Source organism: Salvelinus sp. IW2-2015, linkage group LG2 (assembly GCF_002910315.2).
Source record: "Salvelinus sp. IW2-2015 linkage group LG2, ASM291031v2, whole genome shotgun sequence".
Lineage (NCBI taxonomy): Eukaryota > Metazoa > Chordata > Actinopteri > Salmoniformes > Salmonidae > Salvelinus > Salvelinus sp. IW2-2015.
Window position 1 is genome coordinate 10601076 of NC_036839.1, and position 18685 is coordinate 10619760.

An 18685-nucleotide genomic window follows, 5' to 3' on the forward strand; every position below is an offset into this window, starting at 1 on the left:
CCACTAAAAAGACCACTCGAAACAATAAATACTGGTGTATTAGCTACGTTTCCGTTTTTTTGTACAATAATGTGATGACAACAAATAAATAAGTAAACAACAGCCGACAACAATGATGAGCAATACATAACATTGTAAATAAGAATGTGTTATTAACTGACTTGCCTAGTTAAATAAGGTGAAAAAATAAAAAATAAAAATAAAATGCAGAAATTGGAGAAGAACGCTGGAGGGCGACTACGAACCAGTTTTGAATAAACAAGGACAGAAGCAAGCCATGTCTTGTTGGGTCAGAGGCGAAGGTTCATAGTTGAAATTCGAAAAGATGGTGGCGCACGCAGAAATACGCGTGGTTCACCGTGGTGGCAGCAAAATAAACTTCAGAGAGCCAGTTATTACAAATGATTCCAGGTACGTGTGTGTGTACTTTGCAGCTGATATGAGCTAAACCTGAATTAACTGTATGTCACAAGTATGCCATGGATGCAAACTGGATCCCTGGCTAGCTAGCAGCACAAGTATTCTAATCTTGAGAGAAACGTAACGTTGGCTATTGTTGTCTGTGGTCCTGTAGCTCAGTTGGTACAGCATGGCGCTTGCAACGCAAGAATTATGGGTTCGATTCCCGGGAGCACCCATACGTAAAATGTATACGTGCATGGCCATTGCTTCGTCCCGCAACGAACCATTGTTTATACAGACGACTCGTTGCAGAAGCTTCCGTACGTAGTCAGGCGTCCTTGATCAACCAACTCAAACGAAAATAACGTTTCTACTTAACAGCGGCATATTCAGTATCTCTAGGGACGATACTTTGCATGATCGTAGCTAAGTCGCTTTGGGTAAAATGTATTTCTAAATGGCTTATACACAGAACCAGTGCAGTGGTGGAAAAAGTACCCAATTGTCATACATGACAGTCATTTTCTATTAAGGTATCTTTACTTTTACTCAAGTTAAAGTCACCCAGTAAAATACTAGAGTAATAGTCTAAAAGTATTTGGTTTTAAATATACTTAAGTATCAAAAATGTAATTGGATAAAATGTACTTATAAATTAACCTATAAATAATTTCAAATTCCTTATATTAAGCAAACCAGARGGCACCATATTCTTGTTTTTTAAATTTATGGATAGCCAGGGGCTCCAACACTGACATAATTGACAAATTAAGCAGATATAGATTAGAATGTTAGATTAGAACATTGTGCAAGGTTATTGTCCATTGTGCCAATGAAGCTGTTCTTATGCTACACCCTCGGAGTGTGGTGTCAGGAAAATAACCTCACGCTCAATGTCAACAAAACAAAGGAGATGATCATGGACTTCAGGAAACAGCAGAGGGAGCACCCCCCTATCCACATCAACAGGACAGCAGTGGAGAAGTGGAAAGGTTTAAGTTCCTTGGCGTACACATCACAGACAAATTGAAATGGTTCATTCTGTTCTGATTGGTGTTCTACTGTGATGTGGAGCTCCTTTATATTCTATTCTGGGCAGTTGTGTCTCTGCATTGGAAAGCATTGTGCAGTCTCATCAAAATGCATCAGATATGTTATACTGCACAGCTGTTCTTCCCCAAGTAAAACATTTCTCAACTGGTAATAACTCCATATTGTCATTAATTGAGAAATGTATTAATTGATTCGTTTTTACTGGTTTGTTGTGAATGTGAAGCAAGGGTTTTATGCTTTTGATTCCCCAGCACTGTTTACTGTTTTTGTTTTTATTTCACTGTTTTCATTAGCTCCAGTACAGTTGATATATAAAGCATCTAATTCCGGTCCAAACAGAGGTTCACATAACAATGTCTTTGAAGCTTTTGAGCTCCACCCACAATACCACCACCATCACCCAATTGGAAAAACAGAGAATTTACTCAAGGCAATGTCACTATCCCTTCAGTAATGTTTCAGCACCCTCTAGTGGTTAATTGTCAGATTAGATTAGAGWAGGTTACTGCAGACCAATAACTTTGCAATACAGCAAGGCCCTCAATTTAGACTGCTTTCCCTCCCATAAAACGCACAAGTAGTCTGTTAAAGCATGGGAACTTCAAGTAAGTGTATTGTGAACGGACCAAAAGAGAATAAGCTCACATTGTAATCCATCACTCTATTTCTATGCTAGTGCCATAGCATTACACCCAATATGTTCATCTCTACCTTTATTTCTCCAATCAACTCTTTAAAAACCCACTGCCAGAATCCAACCATAGTATTTGGTCTGTAATCGATACTGGTAGCTCCTCAAACATGACTGGGTGCACRTTAAAATAGAAAACATTGGCTAASGAAGCTGMCAATATCCCCTGCTTAGACATTATAAAGGGGTAATAAGAACTTCTGSCAAGTCTTACAATGCACTACAACTGTATTCTTAGCATTATTCCTTTCAGCTCTACTTAGTGATGCCAATATTTTTTTAACTATAGTTTTCTTACTTTTTCTCATTTCGTTTCCTAGTTATTGCTGACTTCATGTGTGGCTCGCTATAGCATTTTACTTCAGGTTATTACAGTAAACGAGAAATCCCTCGATCTGCCTTATAATTTTCAGATTCACATAATTAAAGTAATACTGCCATTGCCTTGGGGTTTTGTTAGGAGTTTATTGGTATCCAGAAGTCCTGATTTGATGGGTTTGACTCTGCTTCTCCTTTAGCTGGCACATGTCCCCCACAAACCCCCTGGCTGCCTGTGTGTGTTGCCTGGTTCCACAAACTGCTTTCTTTTTTTCGCTCCAGGTCAAGTCTGTCATCAACCTCCTGTTTGCCGCCTACACCGGAAACATCTCAGCACTAAGGAGGTCAAGTATGCAACTCTCAAATTCACAGAAACACCAAACATAATGACTGTCCCTCAGTGTGTACAACGGCACTAAAGTCCTGCTGTCCATGATATGCAAATTATATATATATTTTTATCATGTTAATTTCATGACAATGGAATGACTAGATCTTCATTCATAGTGATAAATCATCTTTTGCTTCTCTGATTTACTTCCGTCTTCTTTCTTTGGCCGTTATCGTCCATCTCMTGACACTGCTGACCTGTTTCTGTATGTCTGCAGATTTGCTCTGTCCTCCATGGACATGGAGCAGAGGGACTATGACTCCAGGACGGCTTTACATGTGGCTGCAGCAGAAGGTACTTCTCACAGCCTCCTTTTCCTGTCACACACAGGGACAGATTGTGTGTGTCAGGGTCCTCTGGGAGTGTTTGGCAGGCCCCCTCTGTGTAGCAGGGTTAATTTATTGTCCCTCGGTAACTGCACTGTGTAGTGTTTGACGTCTTTGCTGGAGTGTGTGAAAGAGATGGTGCGTAGGAGTGTGTGTTTGTTTCTTAAATAACCCTGTCATCTGCTCTACTTTCAGGACATGCAGAGGTGGTGCGCTTCCTCTTGGAGGCGTGCAAAGTGAACCCTGTTCCCATTGATAGGTATGACCACTTTGTCTGTCTGCCTGTCTGTCTTATCTGTGTGTGTGTTTTGGGTGGGTAGGTAGGTGTGGGTGGATGAGAGACTGTATCATATACTTGTGTGACAGTCTACAATGTACTCCCACTCAAAAGAACACTTATGGTCAACCATGAGGGATTTATTTGAACTGTACCCTATAGAATTTTCACACCTGAAGAGTCGTGTTAGTTCCCAAAACGAATACCTTTGTAGGCCAGTCCAACCCCAGTCAGTCACACTGCTCATTATCTTTCCGGTAGGTGGGATAAGACCCCAATGGAAGATGTCTTGCATTTTGGCCATCACGACATGGTCACCATCCTCCAGGACTATCAAAACAAGTACAACCCACAAGAGGCCCCCAAGAAGGACAAGGAGACAGCAGAGAACAACCTGGGCGGCCTGCTGTAGTGTAGACATCCAAGCCAGTTGATGGCGCCACGCTGCTTTTGTATCCTCTCAACTAGACTGCTGTTTCTTTGGTGGGAAAGACACTTTTTGGAGTGACTTTTGTCGACTTTGTATGATGACTTTATTTCTGAACTGTGTGTTTGATTAAATGTGTTTTACATTTTTTATACTCCTTTGTTTTACTGTAAGTGTTTTGCTTTACCTTTTGTTGTGTGATTTGGTGACGGTGTTGCTTATTTTTGCTGTATCTTTCCTCTTTCGTCCTCTAGTCTTTCCCTCACCAAGTGTGTGTGTGTGTGTGTGTGTGTGTGTGTGTGTGGTGAGAGTGAGTCCCAAATCGAAGTGCAGAATCTGATTGAATCTTTGTGACATTGGTGTGCAATATAAAGTGATATCATTATACATATGCTGCTACATGTAAATTGTATATTTATGTACTGTATAAAGTAAATATATTTCATGATATCAAGTACCAATACTTAATATAATTCAATGTAYTAGTTTAGCAGTTTGGTATTTTTCCTGGAGGGCCACAATGTGTAGTAATCTTTGGCCAAACCAGGCACACTAGAGTCTATGGAGCGATATGATGTTGAATCTGAAATATAGTTTATGTTGGCACTAATATCACTCCATAACATTCTAGCTATATGTCTTGGTTAATGCCTGGTTGGAAAAAATGAAACAGACTGAAGCTCCTAAAGACATGATGGGCCACCACTTGGGTAGAAGCACTATATGGTCCTGTAGCCTACTTTGTCACATGTAAACAAGTTTAGGATGCCAACTGTTACCAAACATCCTACGCTTCCACTAGTCCCAGTCAAACTTATCTTGACCTTTATCAACCCTACTGCATATGCCCTTTAGCTTTCATTTCAATTTCATTTCATTGTACTTTGTTTGGGACGGCACAAGACACTTAAAAAAAAGGTGTATATTTTTGGTCTAGTGTTCTTTTTTTGTATTACGATTTTCTCATAACAATGGAATTTTACTTCTCTATTGCTCAATACTGTATGCTATGCGAACTGTATGCTATGTCTGTTGTAGATCTGGAACCACTGATAGAATAGGGGAGTATCTGTGGCCACATGATAAACACTAGTCTGGAATCAGTAGTCTGAAAATAGGAGGAAACCAGTTGGACATGTACATAAACATATGGCAGTTGACATTAATATTGTCAAAAACTCATCCTAGATGTCTCACAGTTTTTGAATGAACTTGTGCCTTTGGCCAGGATCCAATTTTCCCACTGAGCTGGTGTGTGTAAAGGACCATATAAAATCATCTGAATGAGGGTTATTCATGATTCAGTGGGATTATAGCATAGTTGAATTCCATTTCATTTCCAATGAGTTTAAGAAATTAATGGAAAGCCGTGTACTGATTGTATTTGTATGTTATGAATCGCTACTTGAATATGTACAAAAACAGTTTGTTGATTTAGTGTGTCAGTTTTGTGGAGGTCCAATATGAATGTAAAATCCAGACAGTTGAGGAATGACACGCAGTATGACATGAGCGATACCAAAAACATGGCTACTGCAGTCAGTTTACAACCAGAGTTTTTCTTTTTTCATTTGTTTATTGCTTAAACACACATTTTAACACAGCATAAACCAATACTTATGAAATTAGAAATCAAAGCAGTGGTAGGTTTTATGGGGAAAACATTCAATCAAATCAAATCACATACACATGTTTAGCAGATGTTAATGCGAGTGTAGCGAAATGCTTGTGCTTCTAGTTCCGACCGTGCAGTAATATCTAACAAGTAAGCTAACAATTTCACAACAACTACCTTATACACACAAGTGTAAAGGAATGAATAAGAATATGTACATATAAATATATGGATGAGCGATGGCCAAACGGCATAGGCAAGATGCAGTAGATGGTATAGAGTACAGTATATCCATATGAGATGAGTAAAGTAGGGTATGTAAACATTATATAAAGTGGCATTGTTTAAAGTGACTAGTGACTTATTACATCCAATTTTTAATTATTAAAGTGGCTAGAGATGTAGTCAGTATGTTGGCAGCAGCCACTCAATGTTAGTGATGGCTGTTTAACAGTCATGGCCTTGAGATAGAAGCTGTTTTTCAGTCTCTCGGTCCCAGCTTTGATGCACCTGTACTGACCTCGCCTTCTGGATGATAGCAGGGTGAACAGGCAGTGGCTTGGGCTGTTGTTGTCCTTGATGATCTTTTTTGCCTTCCTGTGACATCGGGTGGTGTAAGTGTCCTGGAGGGCAGGTAGTTTTCCCCCGGTGATGCGTTGTGCAGTTGCTTTACCAGGCAGTGATACAGCCTGACAGGATGCTCTCGATTGTGCATCTGTAAAAATGTGTGACCGTTTTTGGTGATAAGCCAAATTTCTTCAGCCTCCTGAGGTTGAAGAGGCGCTGTTGTGCCTTCTTCACCATGCGGTCTGTGTGGGTGGACCATTTCAATTTGTCCGTGATGTGTACGCAGAGGAACTTAAAACTTTCCACTTCTCCACTACTCTCCTGTTGATGTGGATAGGGGGGTGCTCCCTCTGCTGTTTCCTGAAGTCCACGATCATCTCCTTTGTTTTGTTGACGTTGAGCGTGAGGTTATTTTCCTGACACCACACTCCGAGGGTGTAGCATAAGAACAGCTTCATTGGCACAATGGACAATAACCTTGCACAATGTTCTAATCTATATCTGGAGAACCCTGTCCTCTCTGTACATTCCATTTCTATCTCAACCATTACTTTTTCATTTGTGTAATGCACTGTTACCATTTTGCAGCAACACTGAGATGGTGACATTGTGTATAGAGATATAGAACATGTTAAAATGATATCCAAAGAATGAGAAAGATAATGGAACATTTTGCCACAGACATTTAACCTCATTCACCACTCCTCTAATAGTCTGGGAAACACCTGACTTGAACCCTCCAACCAATCACCACCCTAACACATAGAGGAACAGGTCTCAAAATTTGACATTGGTTTTGTCCTTGTCATAACATGTCTGTTGTAGTGGAGGTGGTTCAAAGAAGGGTAACCTTGCCTGAGCCCTGATAACTTGTGTTAGCTGCCTAGGCTTTAGCTCAGAGGAGTTCGAATCCCTGGAGGTCATATGGACAGTTGGTTTAAGTCAGATGTCACCAATAGTCGCAGACCAGTCTAAAATTCCAACTAAAGACAGTTCTGAGTGTATTGCTGTACTATACATGCTATACATCCTTTTCTGTTATTTTAAGACATACATGTCCTAAAGTTCATTTGTTAAGAGGTGTGCAAGAGTGTGCTTGCTCCTTGCAGTGGAATATGTACACATATATAAATATATTTTAATTAACAAGGTTAAATAATGCAACGCTTTTCAGGCATGTGAGAGCTCTTATTTTTTATTAATTGAAACAATGAAGTCCAGTCAGTCGTGAGTACAGTTCAGAAGTACTTTGCATATAAGGGCCATTCCACAAATTCTGTATAACTTGTTACAACCTGGCTCAAGATTGTAACAAACAATGGGAAACAACACACTGAGTAAAGGAATAACAAAATTAATTTATACCATAAATAAACACTCACAAAAATAATCAGATGAGACATGAAGGTCAGTAAATTAGGTGTCAACTGCCAAAGCCACAACCCAACCCAACCCAACCCAACCCAACCCAACCCAACCCAACCCAAGGTATGCACAGAGAGAGGAATCTCTTGCTGAATGGGGGAAACAGTGGCTTTATGCCACAGCTGAGCTTTCACAGGTGTGCCCCAATCAGCACTGAGGACCCTCCCAGCTCCGCCCACCTCTCCTACTCCGCCCACCAATCTAAGCACAGGAAAACCCATAAACCAGAGCAGGGAGGGGCCGTCACACTTGGTCAAAGAAAACATTTGATTTCACCAAATGTTCACATTCTGTCATAAAGATCACACGTTCAACTTCATAAACATGTTTTCCCATCTCAAAACTATCAGTACCAAATAAAGTACCAGGGTTGACCTTAACAGGGTTGATGATTTCTTCTTAAATCAGCCATAAATCCCCTTGTGACAGSGGAAATGACAGCTTGTTGTGTGCTACAGGGAGTGGCAATTGCATGCAAGCTTCACCCCAAAAATGTAATTGTTAAAACACTTCTAGCCTATCTATGGCTAACAGGGTTGGCATGTTACGCTCGACCTGCTCAGTTTTCCACCACAAAACACCAGAAAATGCACAAAAAAAAGAGTAGATCCAGCGCACCTGCGTTTACTCTGTGATTTGACTATTAGATGTTTCTTTTGAAAGCAATATTTCAAAAGGAATAGTTTCACCAAATTAAAACGAGAGCTCAGTTTACGTAACAGGGTTGACCTTAAAATGAGGGACAGATGCAAATGAATCACTACTCACATGAAATAAAGAATCATCTTCAGAAATGACTTTGTCAAAGCAACAAAATAACTAGGGCTTGGAGAAACGTTGGGATTAAGTGTCAAAATGCTGAATTTGAGGCCCCCCGAGTGGGGCAGTTGTCTAAGGCACTGCATCGCAGTGCTTGAGGTGTCACTACAGAGCCAGGTTCGATCCCGGGCTGTGTCGCAACCGGCTGCGACCGGGAGACCCATGAGGCGACGCACAATTGGCCCAGCGTTGTCCGAGTTAGGGGAGGGTTTAGCCGGACGCGATGTCCTTGTCCCATCGCGCTCTAGTGACTCCTGTGGCGGTCGCCAGTTGTGCGGTGTTTCCTCCGACACATTGGTGCGGCTGGCTTCTGGATTAATCGAGCAGTGTGTCAAGAAGCAGGGTCATGTTTCGGCGGACGCAAGGCTCTCTCCCGAGTCCATACGGGAGTTGCAGCGATGGGACAAGTACTACCAATTGGAAATCACTAAATTGGGGAGAAAAATTTGTAAAAATATATATATTTGATGAATTTTGGCATTTTAGCAAGCCTTTATCCATATTAAACATCTGATTTATTGAAGTCTCCATGTGGTCTATATTAAAGGCCACTTCATTTAATATAACAGCCTTTTAAAATTCAATATTGGTGCAACATTTCTGACTGAAATATCAAAGGGCACTCATTTCGTGGAACAACCCAGAACAGCTGAACCATTTTCCTTATTATAAGTTACGACAAAATCATATCTATTTACAAAGTGAAGAACAGCTTTCTCATCCCTTTTTTTCTTCACATTACATATGCATACACAAAATGTTACCCTGTCCCACAAGTAGCGTAGAATGACATTCCTTATTACAAACAGCTGGACTCAAAGCCCCAAAATCTCATGCATGTATATAAAACGATAACGTAGGACTACATATATATACAGTTTCAGGTGTGCTTTCAAATCTATTGCAAACGTCATCCTTTTTGTGTGGTGTCTTCGGTACTCGGCTCGGGAGCTTACACACATTTTCCTGGGCACCACCTGAAGAGGGCAGATTAGTTTGGGAAGGGAGTGCACATCTGAAGGGAGAGGAACAACATAGGATCAGGGGGGAAAAATGGCTGCATCTCAATAGTGGAATGCTGCACTTTTGTGATTGCATGTGTTACACAGTGGCACAGTCACATAGTAAATAAAAAATGCATGAATTATCCCGACCCTCGCATGGAAGATTTGGAAATAAATGCTTCAGTTATGACAGCGGTACAGCTGATTTGCCCGGACCTTACATTCTAATTTTAGCCCAGGGCTGTCTTGTCTTCTCAAATGTTCACATCTTTTCCACATTTTGTGTTTTATGATGATAAGATATGTGTTGTCTCATCTCTGTGTGTGGCTGGCGCTGTCTGTCTCTAACCTACCACACTGTGGGTCATGTTCCTCTGCCCAGGTGTTGCTGATACATGCCAGATCTTACTACACCCGGATAATTATTTTACGTATCAGCTAACCACATATGTTATAGCAATCTGGTGCCGGGCGGCACAGTTGATGATGTTTCACGCAACCATTGGTTGATGCATGGAACGGCTGAGCAGGGGAACGCGACCACTGTGTGCGGCTGGTGCTGTCTGGCTGTAACCTACCACATTTTCAATCTCATCAGGGTTAATAATCCTGGTCAGCGCTCCATACACTTCGGGACTCATGGGCAGCATGGCGTCCTGTAGTCTGGAGGGGTGGCTGAGGAGAAACAGAACCCAACAAACAGTTACATAACCTGGAGAAAATAAATGTTTGCAGTATTTAATATGATATCTGAGTGAGAGTGACAATCAATCAATGGGGGCCCTTCGGTCGGTAATTCAACCATGTTTACAACCAGTGAAATATTTAGCTAGACTAATTTACCAATCTAAAACATGTTAGCTGACATGGGTGAGTGACTGTCAGTGACTGACATAACAAGAGACGTACACTTTTCGCTTGACCTTTTCTTGTACTTTGGGCTGTGTGGGTTGTCTGTGTGTATCTTAAATCAATGAAAACTATATAAAAACAGTAAAAGGGGTTTCATAACAAGAATCACACTTACACTTCAGACACAAAGATGCGCTTCGTCGTAATGTAGCCAGCCTCAGAGGCACTCTCCAACTCCATTGGCTCAGCAGCTGAGGTCAAAGGTTATAGACGTCTAGAGGTTATCATCAGAACCAAACACAGGTGGCCCCTACATTGGGGAGGACGGATTCATTGTAATGGCTGAAACGGAGTAAATGGAATGGTATCAAACACATCACAGACTCCATTCCAGACATTATTTTGAGCCTTCCTCCCCTCACCAACCTCCCGTGGCAAGGCATTACCAGTGGTCAGTATTTCAATGGGGGAAAAGGGTGTGGCACAACAAAATATGAAAAGTATGCTATGCAGTGAATATTGTGTATAATAGCTTAGACTGGAATTGAAGTCTTCAACACCATTTGTACCTTTTTCAACTACTCAATCTTTCCTCAACATACATACATTTCTAACAGCTTGTTAGTTACCTTCTGTGGGGCGGCTGTAGTAGCGTGTGAAGGCGCTGTCTTTGGGGATGTTGGGGTAGAGGTAGAGCAGAGGGTTCTCAGGGATGTGCTCGGCAGCCATCAACTTGTAGTTGCGGAGGATGTCAGGAAAAGAGATGGTGGCCAGCTCCTTCTTAGTGTAGGGCTCCACCGCGTGGAAATGGACTTCTATATGTTCATAAATATACAGTTGAAGTCGGAAGTTTACATACACCTTAGCCAAATACATCTAAACTCCAGTTTTCACAATTCCTGACATTTAATCCTAGTAAAAATTCCCTGTCTTAGGTCAGTTAAATCACCACTTTATTTTAAGAATGTGAAATGTCAGAATAATAGTAGAGAGAATTATTTATTTCAGCTTTTATTTCTTTCATCACATTCCCAGTGGGTCAGAAGTTTACAAACACTCAATTAGTATTTGGTAGCATTGCTTTTAAATTGTTTAACTTAGGTCAAACATTTAGGGTAGCCTTCCACAAGCTTCCCACAATAAGTTGTCACGCCCTGGCTATAGAGAGGCTTATAGAGAGCATTTATAGAGAGCATTTTCACTTTTGGATGAATTGCGTGCCCATAGTGAACTGCCTCCTACTCTGTCCCAGATGCTAATATATGCATATTATTAGTACTATTGGATAGAAAACACTCTCAAGTTTATAAAACTGTTTGAATGATGTCTGTGAGTATAACAGAACTCATATGGCAGGCAAAAACCTGAGAAAAAAAAACAGGAAGTGAGAATTCTGAGAGTGGTCGATGTTAAAGTCATCGCCTATTCAATTCCCTGTAATATATGGATCTGTTTGCACTTCCTACGCCTTCCACTGGATGTCAACAGTCAGTAGAACGTGGAATGAAGCTTATGCTGTGTTGTGGGACCGGATGGGAGGTGTTTGAGTCAGTGGTCTGGCAGAGTGCCAGTTCTTGGTCACGCACTTTCCTCATATCGCCATGCGTTCCATTACTTATAGAGACTGAAAAGAATGCTCCGGTTGGAACGTTATTGGATATATATGATAACAACATCCTGAAGATTGATTCTCTACTAAGTTTGACCAGTTTATTTGACTTGTAATATAACGTTTTGAAGTTTTCGTCCGACGTTTGCTTGCATCTGCGCGAGCGTTTGGACACGTGTACTACACCTGCTAGCAAAATTAGCTAAATTGGAAATAAGTAATGGACATTATCGAACAAAACAACGATTTATTGTGGAACTAGGATTCCTGGCACTGCAATCTGATGAAGATAATCAAAGGCAAGGGAATATTTATGATGTAATTTTGTATTTCTGTTGACTCCAACATGGCGGAGAAATGTTGTTAAATCTGAGCGCCGTCTCAGATTATTGCATGGTGTGCTTTTTACGTAAAGTTTGTTTGAAATCTGACACAGCGGTTGCATTAAGAACAAGTGTATTTTTAATTATATGTAAAACATGTATCTTTCATCAAAGTGTATGATGAGTATTTATGTTATTTGACGTGGCTCTCTATAATTACTCCGGATATTTTGGAGGCATTTTTTTATTTTTTATTATAAAAAATAAAAAAAGTATCCCATTTTCTCCCCAATTTTCGTGGTATCCAATCGCTAGTAATTACTATCTTGTCTCATCGCTACAACTCCCGTACGGGCTCGGGAGAGACGAAGGTCGAAAGCCATGCGTCCTCCGAAGCACAACCCAACCAAGCCGCACTGCTTCTTAACACAGCGCGCCTCCAACCCGGAAGCCAGCCGCACCAATGTGTCGGCGGAAACACCGTGTACCTGGCCCCCTTGGTTAGCGCGCACTGCGCCCGGCCCGCCACAGGAGTCGCTGGAGCGCGATGAGACAAGGATATCCCTACCGGCCAAACCCTCCCTAACCCGGACGACGCTATGCCAATTGTGCGTCGCCCCACGGACCTCCCGGTCGCGGCCGGCTGCGACAGAGCCTGGGCGCGAACCCAGAGACTCTGGTGGCGCAACTAGCACTGCGATGCAGTGCCCTAGACCACTGCGCCACCCGGGAGGCCCCTTTTTTGGAGGCATTTCTGAACATGGCGCCAATGTAAACCGAGATTTGTGGATGTAAATATGCACATTATCGAACAAAACATAAATGTATTGTGTAACATGATGTCATATGAGTGTCATCTGATGAAGATGTTCAAAGGTTAGTGATTCATTTTATCTCTATTTCTGCTTTTTGTTACTACTATATTTTGCTGGGAAAATGGCTGTGTTTTTCTGTGGCTATGTACTGAGCTAACATAATTGTTTGGTGTGCTTTCCCCGTAAATCCTTTTTGAAATCAGAGATGTTGGCTAGATTCACAATGTGTAGCTTTTAAATTTGGTGTCTTTCATGTGTGATTTCACGAAAGATTGATTTTTATAGTAATATATTTAAATTTGGCGCGCTACATTTTTTCTGGATTTTGGCCAAGTGGGACATTAGCGTCCCACATATCATAGAGAAGTTAAATTAAATATGAACACGCACTACGCTGCACCTTGGTCCTCATCTCTTTCTCCAGACGACAATCGTGACATAAGTTGAGTGAATTTTGGCCCATTCCTCCTGACAGAGCTGGTGTAACTGAGTCAGGTTTGTAGGCCTCCTTGCTCGCACACGCTTTTTCAGTTCTGCCCACAAAATGTCTATAGGATTGAGGTCAGGGCTTTGTGATGGTCACTCCAATACCTTGACTTTGTTGTCCTTAAGCCATTTTGCCACAACTTTGGAAGTATGCTTGGGGTCATTGTCCATTTGGAAGACCCATTTGCGACCAAGCTTTAACTTCCTGACTGATGTCTTGAGATGTTTCTTCAATATATCCACCAAATTGTCCTCCTCATGATGCCATCTATTTTGTGAAGTGCACCAGTCCCTCCTGCAGCAAAGCACACCCACAACATGATGCTGCCACCCCCGTGCTTCACGGTTGGGATGGTGTTCTTCGGCTTGCAAGCCCCCCCCTTTTTCCTCCAAACATAACGATGGTCATTATGGCCAAACAGTTATATTTTTGTTTCATCAGACCAGAGGGGGAAAAAAGAACGACCCATGTGAATTTGCAAACCGTAGTCTAGCTTTTTTATGGCGGTTTTGGAGCAGTGGCTTCTTCCTTGCCTTTCAGGTTATGTCGATGTAGGACTCATTTTACTGTGGATAAAGATACTTTTGTACCCGTTTCCTCCAGCATCTTCACAAGGTCCTTGCTGTTGTTCTGGGATTGATTTGCACTTTTCGCACCAAAGTATGTTCATCTCTAGGAGACAGAACGTGTCTCCTTCCTGAGCAGCATGACGGCTGCGTGGTACCATGGTGTTTATACTTGCGTACTATTGTTTGTACAGGTGAACGTGGTACCTTCAGGCGTTTGGAAATTGCTCCCAAGGATGAACCAGACTTGTGGAGGTCCACCATTTTTTGGGCTGATTTCTTTTGATTTTCCCATGATGTCAAGCAAAGAGGCACTTGGTTTGAAGATAGGCCTTGAAATACATCCACAGGTACACCTCCAATTGACTCAAATGATGTCAATTAGCCTATCAGAAGCTTCTAAAGCCATGACATCATTTTCTGGAAACTTCCAAGCTGTTTAAAGGCACAGTCAATTTAGTGTATGTAAACTTCTGACCCACTGGAATTGTGATACAGTGAATTAATCTGTCTGTAAACAATTGTTGGAAAAATTACTTGCGTCATGCTGTCACGTTCGTCGTATGGAGGAAGAGAGGAGGACCAAGGCGCAGCGTGATAGTAATACATTCTTCTATTTATTTACCGAAACGAAGAACACTTGACAAACTATACAAAAAAACAACAAAACGAACGTGAAGCTATATACGAAAAGTACAGACACAGGCAACTTAACCATAGACAATAACCCACGAAATACCCAACGGAATATGGCTGCCTAAATATGGTTCCCAATCAGAGACAACGATAAACAGCTGCCTCTAATTGAGAACCAATCTAGGCAACCATAGACATACAAACACCTAGACTAGAAACACCCCATAAACATACAAAACCCCTAGACAAGACAAAACACATACATCCCCCATGTCACACCCTGACCTAACCAAAATAATAAAGAAAACAAAGATAACTAAGGTCAGGGCGTGACACATGCACAAAACTATAGTTTGTTAAAACAAGAAATTTGTGGAGTGGTTGAAAAACTAGTTTTAATGACTCCAACCTAAGTGTATTTTAACTTCTGACTTCAACTGTACATAAATGCACACACACACAATGTGATATTAGAATGTGTTCTCAGTCAGCTTACCTGGTAAAATAATACAAACAGAAACACATATACCTGAGACAGATGTACAGACACATACTCATAATGTGTAAAAACAATATATATTAAAATATATATATTTTTGTCTGTCCATAGGTAAGTACATGGAGTGTATATATACCACACATTAGGAACACCTTCCTAATATTGAGTTGCACCCCCCCACACTTTTGCCCCCAGAACAGCCTCAATTCATCGGGGCATGGACTCTACAAGGTGTCGAAAGTGTTCCACAAGGATGCTGGCCCATGTTGACTCCAATGCTTCCCACAGTTTTGTCAAGTTGGCTGGATATCCTTCAAGGGTGGTGGATCATTCTTGATACACACGGGAAACTGTTGAGCGTGAAAATTCCAGCAGTGTTGCAGTTCTTGACTCAAACCGATGCACCTGGCACCTACTGCTATACCCCATTCAAAGACACTTAAATATTTTGTCTTGCCCATTCACCCTCTGAATGGCACACATACACAATCCACGTCCCAATTGTCTCAAGGCTTAAAAATCCTTCTTTAACCCATCTCCTCCCCTTCATCTACAGCTACAAAGCTACAACAACATATGCACACAAAAAAACACACACACCGTTATTGGAGCCCTCCACCCAGGTGAAGGTAATGGCTCCCTCTCGGCTGCTCTCGCTGAAGCGCAGCAGGAACGTTCCAGGCTCCTTGTCCTTCAGCAGGACCTTCTCTCTCTCCTTACTAACAAAGCCCATGATACACCTATAGACCATAGATATGTAGTGGATTATAGCACAATAAAGTAACTTTTCAAAAAAGTAATGTTGACCTAGTCTTCAGAAAGGCATACTGAAGTAATGTGAGTTGGAGAGATGTTTTACCCATCATTCCACAGACACAGCAGGTGTGTCTTGATCAGGTCCAGTATTCCCTCGATCCACAGCCAGAAGGGAAAGCTCTTCTCATTCACATTCTGCTCAGGCAAAGACACACTCAATACACAGCCCATAGTAAACACACAGGGGTTGGCTAAAACACTAAACTTCCAGTGAGATGCTCACCTTGCAGAACTTGGTCCAGGGGATGAGGCCATTAGGGTTTCCCGCTGCTTCCTGACCTGTCACAGGAGTTTCGTATTATTATTGGTTCACTTTAATGGAACGACCTTAGCTAACACCATTATGAGCAACACATGACAGAGGTCATAAGCTGTTTATGCACCTTTTTATATGGTGAATAGATTTTATGCAACATTTGTATTGTTAGCCTTTATCTTGGATTAGTTGGCCAAATTAGTTGGTCACCTTGACTCTCTTGCCAGATATGTGTGTAGAGAAAAACTAATAGCCACCTCACACACTGTATGTATGGCCACCTTTTATAACCAACTAGCGCACCTTAATATCACAGATGGGTTTGCTGTGGCTGTGTCGTTTCACAAAACCACGCCAAGTCACAATGAGACTCACCCAGGAGCTTGTCTCCCAGCATGCTCAGCTGCTCGTCGTTGAGACCTCGCTTGGTTATGGAGGAGAACTGCCAGCTCAGCACGTTTGACAACTGGCTCCAGGTGGCCTGAGGAGGGCTCAGGAAGAACGACAGATTCTGAGGAGGAGGAGAGAGAGGGATGGAGATGATAAGCTGATAGTTTGGAAGAGGAGTGTTAGTGCTGTGGTGGAACAAAAGCCTGCACACCAGCTGGCTCTTCAGGACCAGGAGTTCGACCCCCTAGATTAAACCTGTCCAGTCTGGATCACATGACATAAGTAAGGAGGCAGTTAAGAGAACAAAAGTGACTGTAGTTCTCAGAGGGTAAAATCTCAGTAAGTAGATAGATATACAGATACATAGATACTGTAGCTATGAGGATTTAGTCTTGAATGAGAAGGGTAGGTGAGAGGGGTTGTACCTTGGACTCACTGGTCAGCATGTTGTACCACATGACAGAGGCCCAGGCGCTGGGCAGCTGGCTAATGTTGGAGATGACCACAATGGGCAGGGACATTGTCTGGATACACACACGCACCCCCCCCACACACACACACAGGAGAAGTCAGATAGGAACATCAGTACAGACAGTCAGGCTCCTTGGTGTGTATTACTAACAAATATTTCTGCCATGACAATAGTGTATACCATGTCTTTTTAAAAGCTCTACAGATTGGTTACTGTTGTTCTGACCTCTAGTTCGACCTGGAGTCCTGGCTGACAGAGTCGAGTCTCAAAGCTAATAGAGTGGAGCTCCTCCGTCACTATGAGAGGACCCTGAGTTGACACACAGACGTACATCAATTTAAAAAATGTATATGTATTACTATGACATTGCATAGTAATAGTATTATACATCACAATCATCCTCACACCTGAGGTGCTTTGCTTACCTCATTTGATCTGTTGCCTGTAACTTTCTGTTCCTTTAGTTGCTGGGGAAGAAAATAGTTGTAAATAATGTAAGGTAACCAAAAGAAGAAGAACAACATCAACAAAACGTTAAAACATGGTTCTGAACAGCACACATGATATACTGTTACAGCAATCGGCAGGAGACTTAAACCCTGGTCGCCTGACCTAAGGCAAGAATGCTAACATCAAACCACTTTCGTAATGCTCTTATGAAGGCTAGGGTCATTACTAGGGTTACAAAGGGACAGTATATTATAGAAAACCATGAGTTGGAACCTAACTTATTTTCCAATGGCCGTTCAGAGCAGAATCAATATTTATTTTTGTTCTGAACCTGTTAGAACCAAAACAAAGTAACGGTTCATATAGTTCCTTTTCGTTCTTTTACTCTTCCTGTGAAGTCAACATTGTTTTTACATTTAGTTCATTAATTTAATTAGCGCCAATAGAGCACCTTGTTATGGAATAGGTAAAATATTTGTTTACATGTTTAATTGGTCAGATAAGTGCAGGCCTGAGATGCGACTGAAATTTCATGGGTGGGGAGAGAGCAAGGGGTGGACATGGAGGAAGCTTGGCTTGAAGCGCTGAACATCATGACATGATGTGAATTGTAATGTGTTTATAGGCTATTACTAGCATTATAACTTAACTATATTACAGAACTATACAGTATAATAGACATTAGGAATATTGTTCTAACTTACAAAGAAAATTTTTAACCGATTCTCAAGACTTGAAAATAACAGTTCTGTTCCGGAAAACTAGATATCACTTTCGTTCCCGGTTCTTTTTCCGTTCCTCAGAAAATTCTGAACTTATTCGGTTTTCGGGTTTTGTTCCCTGAACCGGTTCCAACCCCAGCTGGAAACTTTTGAAGTTTACCAGTAAATTACCACAATTTTGGTAACTTTCAAGATGACATCTATTTGTCATGTATAAAAAATATATCTGATTTTTTGTTGTTGTTGCCATTTAGAAATTTTAGGAAGCTGGCTTTCGCTAGCCCAATTAGGTTCCCAATCTCCAAACCTCATAGCTAGCTACTAAGAAGCCTTTTCAGGCTATCAATCAAGTTTGAATAGCTAGCTTGTCTAACTATCTTAGCTGGCATGCCTGCTGGCAAGGTTGGTAGACTTTAGAAAAGCAAGCAATAACTAGATGAATAGAAGCATATTGTTTATTTTTATATAAAATAAAAT

General features: G+C 41.5%; 2 protein-coding genes across 3 annotated transcripts in view; one reads left to right on the top strand and one right to left on the bottom strand.

Annotated features, from left to right (window-relative positions):
- Positions 1-247: 247 nt before the first annotated feature.
- LOC111974220 (glutaminase kidney isoform, mitochondrial-like) lies at positions 248-5314 on the top strand. Of its 2 annotated transcripts, XM_024001886.3 has the most exons (5): positions 248-411; positions 2747-2813; positions 3073-3149; positions 3377-3440; positions 3720-5314. In XM_024001886.3, exons 1-5 carry the CDS (start codon positions 402-404, stop codon positions 3868-3870), a joined length of 369 nt encoding a protein of 122 aa, XP_023857654.1. In that variant the 5' UTR covers positions 248-401; the 3' UTR covers positions 3871-5314. The 2 variants fall into 2 exon arrangements, with proteins under 2 accessions (XP_023857654.1, XP_023857644.1); XM_024001876.2 differs by lacking the exon at positions 2747-2813 and having other exon boundaries at positions 249-411.
- Positions 5315-7246: 1932 nt separating this feature from the next.
- LOC111974236 (signal transducer and activator of transcription 1-alpha/beta) overlaps positions 7247-18685 on the bottom strand; it is a 40384-nt gene continuing 28945 nt past the window's right edge. The window contains exons 14-24 of the mRNA XM_024001898.3: positions 17462-17503; positions 17262-17345; positions 16990-17088; positions 16550-16685; positions 16142-16197; positions 15962-16053; positions 15703-15842; positions 10797-10982; positions 10343-10418; positions 9894-9990; positions 7247-9326 (exon numbers count right to left, since the gene is read on the bottom strand). Coding sequence (XP_023857666.1) covers positions 9303-9326; positions 9894-9990; positions 10343-10418; positions 10797-10982; positions 15703-15842; positions 15962-16053; positions 16142-16197; positions 16550-16685; positions 16990-17088; positions 17262-17345; positions 17462-17503 — 1032 coding nt within the window. The 3' untranslated portion in view covers positions 7247-9302. The remainder of the gene's footprint in view (positions 9327-9893; positions 9991-10342; positions 10419-10796; positions 10983-15702; positions 15843-15961; positions 16054-16141; positions 16198-16549; positions 16686-16989; positions 17089-17261; positions 17346-17461; positions 17504-18685) is intronic.